Raw genomic sequence first — 9,216 nt, 5'->3', positions numbered from 1 at the left:
AACCTCTACCATAAAAGCTGTGCAACTATTGCAGTTTATTAGCTTTCCAATGAAAGAAGCAAAGCTAAAGGTGTTCTTCCTTGAAAGGAAAGAGAAAGGCCATTTAGCACCAGTCTTTAGGAGAGGGGCAGAGTTGGCTCTTAAGTTTTTGTGGGGCAAGTTCATGCCTCACCTCTCTACATTCCTTTGCAGCAGAGACGTCTCAGCAGGGAAACACATGCCAGCGGGGGAATGGTGGAGTGTCCTTTAATCCAGAATGTCCTCTTTCTCCAGAAATAAGCATCCCTTCTGTTATGTACTGAAGTTCTCACCCTGGGCCAGCAGGGGGATACTGTAGGTAGTTATGCAAATGAAGGATCGAAAGTGACGTTCAGTGATTGGATGGTTTTAGAAAAAGGGAACAGTTACATTGTTCTGGAGCTCTATATAAGCAGGCTGACTGAGCTCCTCAGCCAGTTCTGTTCCAGCTTACAAATAAAGAGCTGCTTTGGAAAAATCACTGTGTCGTCTGCTATGTCTACCCACAACTTAACACCTTCTCCATTCCTGAGCTGGCCTCTAAGCTTGGCCCAGCTCCCAAGACTCATATTCTGGTTCCTGCTATGAATTCTGCATCAGAAATAACCAAATATTGCACATGGAACAAATGGTGCAAATCAAATTTATTGTTTGCATTTATTTTACATATGCAATTCAAATTTTCAAAGAATTTAAGTCATTTCTCCTTTTTTATTTGTGTTGGAAAAGGGGATATAGAATGGAAAGACTACATGAAGCTGTGCAGGACTTTACAACCCAGCATCGTAACCTGGGAAACGTCTACCCAGCTCCAAGCTGGTTAATGAGGGTATAGCTACAATACAGGGTTACTTTAGCCCACAGAATTGAATTCTTTGAAAAGGACATGTGAATACAAAAATCTCCAGTGATCTCTTACAAAAATTAAATCAGATTTCCAGGTTCTTTTTGGGTAAAAACATGGTAACTAACTGGTAGAGTAAGCCATCAGTTTTCATTTAGCACTGCCCAAATGTTTGTCCGAAGCTACAAACTTTGAAAAAAGTGCAGGTATTCTCAGAGTCCCGGACTTCAGGCTTTCAAGGTGAAGCAGCAGGCTTGCTTTTGCTTTTTCTGTTTAAAGAAGGTTTTTAGACTGATTTTTTTGGTTCTCTCATATGATGTTCCTTTGGCCTATTCAGTAACTGCTGCTCAAGTTCCTTATATCGTTTAAGCAAAGGCTGGTAAACCTAAAACAAAAGAGAAAGATTACATTTTAAAGGGAGCCATTAAAAATATTTTAGTCTTTTAGCCTCATAACCAAAGAAATCAATCTAGTACAAAAGTCCAGGGCTGTTTATGTGCAACTACTATTCTTTGAGTGACCTGTGCGTTCACACATCCAGGCTCTGTGGCAAACGGTAGTGAAACTGAGGTAAACAGTAGCAATGAGAGATTAAATTCTAGGACTTACTGGCAAATTTAATACGAGCAAATGACCAGGTCCAGATGATATCCACATGAGACTTTCTTAAGCAACTCAAATGTGAAATTGATGAGCTTCTAACAAAAATATGTAACTTGACAGCCGCCATACCTGAGGACTGGAAAGTGGCTAATACAACATCAGTTTTTAGAAGGGGATCCAGGATATTACAGGCCATTTAGTTTAAAATCTTTTCAAAGGAAAACTGCTAGAAAGCATGGTTAAAGAAAAAGAAAATTGCCAAGCATGTAGAAGAAGTAGTCTTGCAAGGGTTAAGTCTTCTCTACCTTCCCCACCAGAGACTCTCGAGTAAGCTTAGAAATCATGAGAAGGATTTCTTAGCTGCCCCTTTACCATGAGGTCCCTGGGTGGGTTATGGCTGGCAGCTGAGGAAGGAGGCAGAATGTCCTCCATCATCATCTTCAAACAGAAATTCAACAGTGAGAGAAATTTATGTTTTTGCCAGATGATGCTGGAGGGCACACCTAACATGTGGGATAAATCAGAGCAGGGAGTCCCTAGGCTCCACTCTACTGCTGCAGAATCTTTTGCAGAACCATCCTAACAGACGCTGTGTCACAGGAAGAAAACACACAGAGTTCGAATTGCTTTGTGGATGCTCAAAGGAGCTGCTTCACATATGCTGCAAAGTCCCCATGATGGCCGGTTGCTCAGTGCCTCCGAGTCAATGATACACACAGGAAATGGAAACTAAAACAATAAATAGAGAGCTCCTCCAAAGGAGAGCCAAAAAAAACAAAATATGAGATTTTTAAAACTCCAAAACCCAGTGTAGCTAATATTGCAGGTCTCTTCTCACATCTAGCGTATGCCATTTTTATTCCTGAGAAGATAAAGGGCCGGATTGGGGGGGGGGGAGGACAAAACTACTGCCTGTGAACAGTGGGAGGAAAAACAGGAGTTTATCTTTGGATAAACAAAGGGTTTCTCCCAAGCACCACTTTACATGAATGAAACCCACATCACGAGGTCTGAAAACCCTCCTTTCTAATGTTATCACAAGTAGTAAAACAATCCAGTAAGTTGGCAGCTTCAGGGAACAGGCTCTTAAACTGGTGTTTAAGAAGGTAAACCTACGACGAGAAGGGCTTGGAGACTTTTCCTCCTCTTAGTAAGCCAATATAGAAAGAAGCATCTTCTTGTCCTTGATTCTATTAAAAAAAACAGGCTCAGAACTCTCCAGAGGGAATATATGTCAAAGAAAGGAATAAAGAACATTTATCTAGTATTTAAAGCATACACTTCATTTAATATCGAACTGCCAAGTTCCAGACAGGAAAAAAACCCCCAGAGAATAACACCTGAGCTTTTATCTACTACCATGTGCAGGCCTTAGTCAAGTTACACATATTGTACCGAAAAACTAAGGTCCACTGAAGGTGTGTATACTAGGAGTTCCTTAAGCCAATGAACTGAAAACCTTTATAAAAGAGAAGGAATAATGCGTTTTCGAAGGCTACAGCTGAAGCCTCGTGAAATTTGAATAAAAGTCAAGTCCATCTTTCAGTTTCATCCACCAGGCTACCTCAGACTCCTTTTCTAGGGGAACCCTTAAAATTCCTCATGGACTCCTGAGGCGATTATTTTATTTATCTGTTTTAAAGTGTAGCTATTTAGGAGAGCAAGCTGCCCTTTTAAGTGCTTCCACATATATGTATTACAAGGTCTTCTGGGTGGGTAGAGGGGACCTTTTGCAAACGCATGAAAAAAGTCCTGAGGGAATTTGTATCTACTAATTTATTTGACTGTGTCCCTCGGGAAAAGCCAATGAACTTTTTTGTCCCTGCCCTTGGAAATGCTCCCCTGACCTTTCAGACCTTGGAGGGGAGAGTCAGCTTTCTAAACAATCTGATCCTCAAATTCCAGCACCTTCTGGGAAAAGAGGGGGAAACTCCTCAACTAGAAGACTGCTCTCACGTATCTGCCCAGATTGCCTAATTTTGCTGTCTGTTCTGAGGAGAAAAGTGTCTCATTTTCCACAGAAACAAACCTGGAACAACTTATTAATTATTATTATTATTATTATTCATTTCATTCCTAGACCACTATATATTTTTAAGGGGGGAAAACTGACAGCAGTTTACAGCCTACGCTAAAACATCAAACAAAACAATCCAGAATCAAACATTACCGATGAAAGTCAAATACAAAGTATATCTTTGCATCATAATTAACAGGGAACAAAAAAACGTTATCTTAAAAAATTTCAAAACAGAACATGACGAAGAAGGTCAAGTAGAGAATGCACATTTAAAACAGCATTTTAAGATTCTTCACCAAACATCTCACCCTTTATGTTTCTGAGGGGGGCGAGAACTGACACAGGTAGCCTTGAGATTGACAAGGTTTGAGGAAATCTCCTTGAAGATCAACAACCTGACGTATGTCTATCTGCAATGATAACATATCCATAGCTCCACTCCTTGACCTTAAACCCCTGGAATTTCAGGGCTGGGAAACATGGAGAAAAGATGCATTTTGCAACCTGCAAAAACTTTTGCATCACGGTCCAAGGTAACACAATCTCCCAAAAAACTGATTAGCAAGCAACCTTTTTCTCCAGCTGACAACATTGTGGGCAAAGCGACCTAACACCAGCCATCACAGCAGAAACACAGGAAACTAGAGACTGATTTAAACTTATTTGGGAAAAGCCTAATGAGAGCTCAGACTGCAAAATCTGCCTGGCCTTTGCCAAGCAGGCAGAGAAAACTTCAGGTGTGAAAAGGCTGCCTTGAGAAACCGCAGATTCCAACTCTGAAAACTCACAGCGGAAGCAGCCTAAGGTTTCTGCATAAGCCAGTGGATCAAGCACTGGGCTTCCCTTGTAATCTCAGTTCTGAAGGAGGAAAAATATACGATCCCTGTGACCCATGTGTTTGGGGTGAATAATAAAAGTATCAGCTGGGTGTCTGGATTTTAACAGTCTCTCCAGCAGGAGAGAGTCCCCAGTAGCAGAGTCACAAAGTCAAGCAGCACAGGGAAGCGTTAGGAATGCAGGCTGTTAAGCCTTTTACCCCATTTAGTCTGCTTGCAAACAGCGTTCCTCTGTTTCTATTTACCCCTCTTGCAATGAACAGACCACATACTGTTAAGTACGTTTAAAATGCTTTACTTACTAAATCCAAGGGTCTGATTCATTGTCCCATACAGCAGCAAGGAGAACACAGCTAGATTACTCCTGGGTGCAAAATACACAATATAGTTTCCAACATGTGGTCTAAACCTGCAGCAATTTCAGACACATCCATCCTGGGTGATTACATGGTGAGAAGAGGGAAGGAACAGGAAGAGGAGGTTTTAAGTGATTTCTCATAAAAGAAGAGGGGGTGTGACCCAGCTGAGTCTAGGAATCAAGCTCTATTGTCTTAACCCCTTCATGCGCCAACTAGGACTCATGTTTGACTGCAAGTTCAACTACAAGTTTGCATGGGTAGCCTCCGTCTACCAAGCTGTAATGTCTCAGCTGCAGGCCCTTTGCTATAAAATGGAGACTAACTGGCTGGGCTTTTGTAGGGACAGATGATATGGATTGTAACGTATTCCATGCATTTAAAAAGGCTATAAAATGGCTCTTTAACAGCTACATTTTAATGATATACTCAGCCGGTTTCTATGGAGATTGTGGTGGTGGCCAGAAAAGGGTGCTTCACTTTAATATCATTCTAGTGTGCATCAGCCACTTACTTCAGGGATAAATCTTAAAATCACAAAAGGATTTCTTGCTAACCACATGACCAGGGCTGAGCACAAGCAATTGGGGAACGTTTGGTGAAAAAGTATGTCTGTCATGTCAAAAGTAAGAGTTTCTGAAGCACATAGGCCTGCAGCTCCTTTCTCACCCACCTGGTCCTGCGATTTGTAAAACTGTTGTGGCCAGTTTGAGGCACACTGTGGTTTTAAAAAACAAACAACCCATTGCCCAGGTAGCCTGAATTCAACAGCAAGAAAAGCTGCGTAAATTATGCAAATAAAGTATATCCTCATAATTTCACACTGGTGGGGGTGGGCTTTGGTACGATACGATACGATACAATATCTTCATTGTCATTGTCCCTTGCGGAACAATGAAATTGAAAAACTACATAAAAACTACATAAAACATTCAAAACCCCCTAAAAACTCTGCTAGTTATGGGGAAAGGAGAGATGTCCATAGTCACTCTGCATAGTTACATTAGAGGGCAGGCAAGAAAGAGATACTCCTCCACCAAGTGGGTCAGGGATAGGGGAAACCTTTCATTAGCATGGCATTCCCTTCTGGAGAACCTGCCAAGGGTTGCAGGCCAGTAGAGGGTGGAGTCAGGGGCAAAAGTGAGTGGAGCAACAAATTTTAGCTTTGCACAATACCCTAGTTTATATTCTCGTTGCTGCCTGGGTGCCCATCAGAGTGAGAACAGTGACTCCAAAGGACTTCAAAGAAACTCCGGCAGCACTGAGGATGAGCTGACATCCGAGTCATCAGGGGTTCACAAATTAGAGCTGCTTTGGTGAATATTACGGCTTTGCTCTTGTCTTCTCCCCATATGAGGGATGTTATCAGTGCTTTTTTCTGAGGGTACTCAGGGGTACACAGTACCAGCACATTTTTTCAAGAAGAAAAGCACCGGTTAAAAGTATGGCACTTGCTGTAACAACTTCATGGTGAGTACAGCACCTCTTTTTTTCTAGAAGAAAAGCATTGCTGACATCCATCTCTCTTCTCCATTTGGGGCAAGCAAGGGGCAGTGTCAGAGCTCAAGGACCCATTCCCTGTTATCCACAATTAGCAATAGTCCAAAGTTGGAAACAATCCCATTGAAATCTGGTTAAATAAGATTTGGAATGTGGCTCTATCTCACCACAGAAGGGTAATTAAAGGCAGTTCAAGGATAGACACTTTTGGTGAGACTTGGCTTCCTTTCTTTGCCTTTATAAATAGAGACAGAAGGTACTTTTATTCCACCCATAACACAATAATCTCTGTGGAGAGGCTACTTGAACTGATAATACATAAATAAACATAGTGCTTCTGTGCTATGTACTGTGGATGGAACTTAATAAGAATGTACCACTGGACAAGTTGCTGTAGTTATATGCTGCTCTTATTGTCGTTTAGTCGTGTCCAACTCTTCGTGACCCCATGGACCAGAACACGCTAGGCACTTCTGTCTTCCACTGCCTCCCACAGTTTGGTCAGACTCATGCTGGTAGCTTCGAGAACACTGTCCAACCATCTTGTCCTCTGTCGTCCCCTTCTCCTTGTGCCCTCCATCTTTCCCAACATCAGGGTCTTTTCCAGGGAGTCTTCTCTTCTCATGAGGTGGCCAAAGTATTGGAGCCTCAGCTTCAGGATCTGTCCTTCCAGTGAGCACTCAGGGCAGATTTCCTGAAGAATAGGATAGGTTTGATCTTCTTGCAGTCCATGGGACTCTCAAGAGTCTCCTCCAGCACCATAATTCAAAAGCATCAATTCTTCGGCAATCAGCCTTCTTTATGGTCCAGCTCTCACTTCCATACATCACTACTGGGAAAACCATAGCTTTAACTATATGGACCTTTGTTGGCAAGGTGATGTCTCTGCTTTTTAAGATGCTGTCTAGGCTGCTCTTATATTTAAATGGAAAACAAGAAAAATGACTGGGGAGAAAGGACACATTCCAGTCAGGCAAAAACACGGGGGGGGGGTGGAGGACCAGTGAGTGGTGTGGCCTGGGGAGAATTTCAAGGGCTCCATTCAATCCTTGGGCCTGAAGTTCCCCACTCTTCATCTAGGCCAAGACCAAGTGCCACCTGGTTCATCCCCCTCCTAGCCTTGTCTCCACCAGTGCCCATTTCTCCACCTGGCTATTATGTGAGTTTCATGTGAATTATGGAACAAGTAGACATGATAGAAAAGGAATAAGGGATGAGGAGGGAAGAGAACAACCAACAGATTTGTTGGTTGTCCTCTTCCCTCCTCATCACTCTTCCCTTTCCTTTCATGTCTATTTGTTTCAAAGCCATTATGGCAAGAACCCACCCAGTCTAGTTTCTGTACAGCGCTAATGAGCATCTTGGTGTAACTAAACATGCACACCCAAGCAAGGTGGTGGGTTTATTTCCTGTCCTCAAGGATAGAGAAAAGTTTAGAGGTAGACTCATGTGGAACTTGAGCCTCAGAGGATTGAGGGTGCTTGGCAAAAAAAAGGGGGGGGAGGTAAGGGTTGCAAACCTCTGGCCTGAACCAGGAAAGGAATTACTGCTGCATCTTCATAGCACATCAGCAGCATCTTGTTTTCCTTGAATATATATGTTGGAGCAAGTAAACTACCGAACAAGCACTTATGGCTGTATTAGGGGCATCAATATGTCAGGCAAAAATAGCTCTTTTATTTACTGAAATATCTATAGTCAAGCCTCACTAATTCTCACTTTGATTATCTGCAACCCTGATAAAGCCTGCTTGCTTTGTGCCAACTGAGATTTAATAGCACGGCCCTGTATTGGCTGAAAGCGGCTGTGCTACTGAGATAGCAAGCGCCGTATTCCTTTCCCAGCGTGAAGAATATTATTATTGTTTTTACAAATTAAAAGAGAGAGGGGAAAGAAACCATACTACCTTTATATACAGGCGTGTTCCAGAGCATAGTGGTGAACACATTGCTCTAAATTAAAAGTGTCAAAAGAAACGAACGGCTACATTTAAGGCTACAGTGCTTTTGACTGTTTTATTGGACTTGAATGCTTAACTTGCTAATTTGCAAAATTCCAGCATCTGCTGCAATGGGTCTCCCAGCCATTAGCATGAATAACTGATGTTTGGCTGTTGTTTTATACCCATGTGAACGTGGAGGGAAAATTAAACCGATCCTTCTTTCTTTGTTTCTATTAATTTTCTGTGAAATTCACCTCCTTGGGCCTCTCTGTTACTGTAAATATGGGATATAAAATAAAGAAACTTTTGCAACCCATCTTGGACTCTTAAAATGCGGCACACTGTCTGAAGAAGAGGCTGTGTAATTTGAAAGCTGGCTTTCCTCCTTCTGGAATCATTCCCATTAAACAATCAAGGCTGGTTAGGGTTGCCAGAATTGCTGCAGCCTGATCTGAAGAAATCTTGGTTGATTAATTTCATGGGTTTTTAACCAATTGACTCCTTATCAATTAAGTCTGCATATAAGCTCATGTGGATGAAAGAAATGGCATACTTTGTGTCTACATGAAATCTGCACTTGTTGCAGGGGCACCATCTGAGAAAAGGTATCCCCTCTCATGTGTGGAGAGAAGAAAGAATGCCTCTTTCAAAATGGCGCCAGCTATTGTCATGGCTCCAAAGACAGGAGTGCCTGGCGTGCTCTGGTCCATGGGGTCACGAAGAGTCGGACACGACTAAACAACTAAACAACAACAACAAAATTGTCATGGCTCCAGCCTTGAGCTCAGCTGAGGAGGAGCCAGTCAAGGCTGGGGATGCTGTAGCATCCTAGGCCTCCTAGGCCTCACAGATGCTGCCCTCAATACAGACTCATCTGCCCAGTGGCACCAGCAGGGTACAAGGCAGGAGCCACAGAAAGGCAAAGATGTGCTCATCTTCATGTTGGGAATCTGACGTGAGATACCCAAACAGCAGAGGTTGCCCCCAGTTCTAGCCACCACATAGGGTCCAAAATAGTTTATCGCCTTAGAAGATTAGGTTTCAGAAATTGTTCCTGATGTTGATCTGTGCATACAGCTTATAAAGGTAAAGGATCC

The 9,216-nt window shown here is 42.5% G+C and overlaps 1 protein-coding gene across 5 annotated transcripts in view; it reads right to left on the bottom strand.

The window, feature by feature from the left end:
- Window positions 1-645: 645 nt before the first annotated feature.
- XYLB (xylulokinase) overlaps window positions 646-9,216 on the bottom strand; it is a 112,439-nt gene continuing 103,868 nt past the window's right edge. For 2 of the 5 annotated variants that reach the window (XM_081882470.1, XM_081882473.1), the window contains one exon: window positions 646-1,247. In XM_081882470.1, the coding sequence (XP_081738596.1) occupies window positions 1,149-1,247 (99 nt within the window). In that variant the 3' untranslated portion in view covers window positions 646-1,148. Of the gene's footprint in view, window positions 1,248-1,272; window positions 1,904-9,216 lie in introns of those variants that run through there. The other 3 variants (XM_081882471.1, XM_081882475.1, XM_081882472.1) reach the window with 3 other exon arrangements.

This window comes from Podarcis melisellensis (assembly GCF_964234715.1).
Source record: "Podarcis melisellensis genome assembly, chromosome: 12".
NCBI classification, from domain to species: domain Eukaryota; kingdom Metazoa; phylum Chordata; class Lepidosauria; order Squamata; family Lacertidae; genus Podarcis; species Podarcis melisellensis.
Note: the sequence above shows the minus strand (reverse complement) of the source record. Positions and strands in the feature narration are given on the sequence as shown.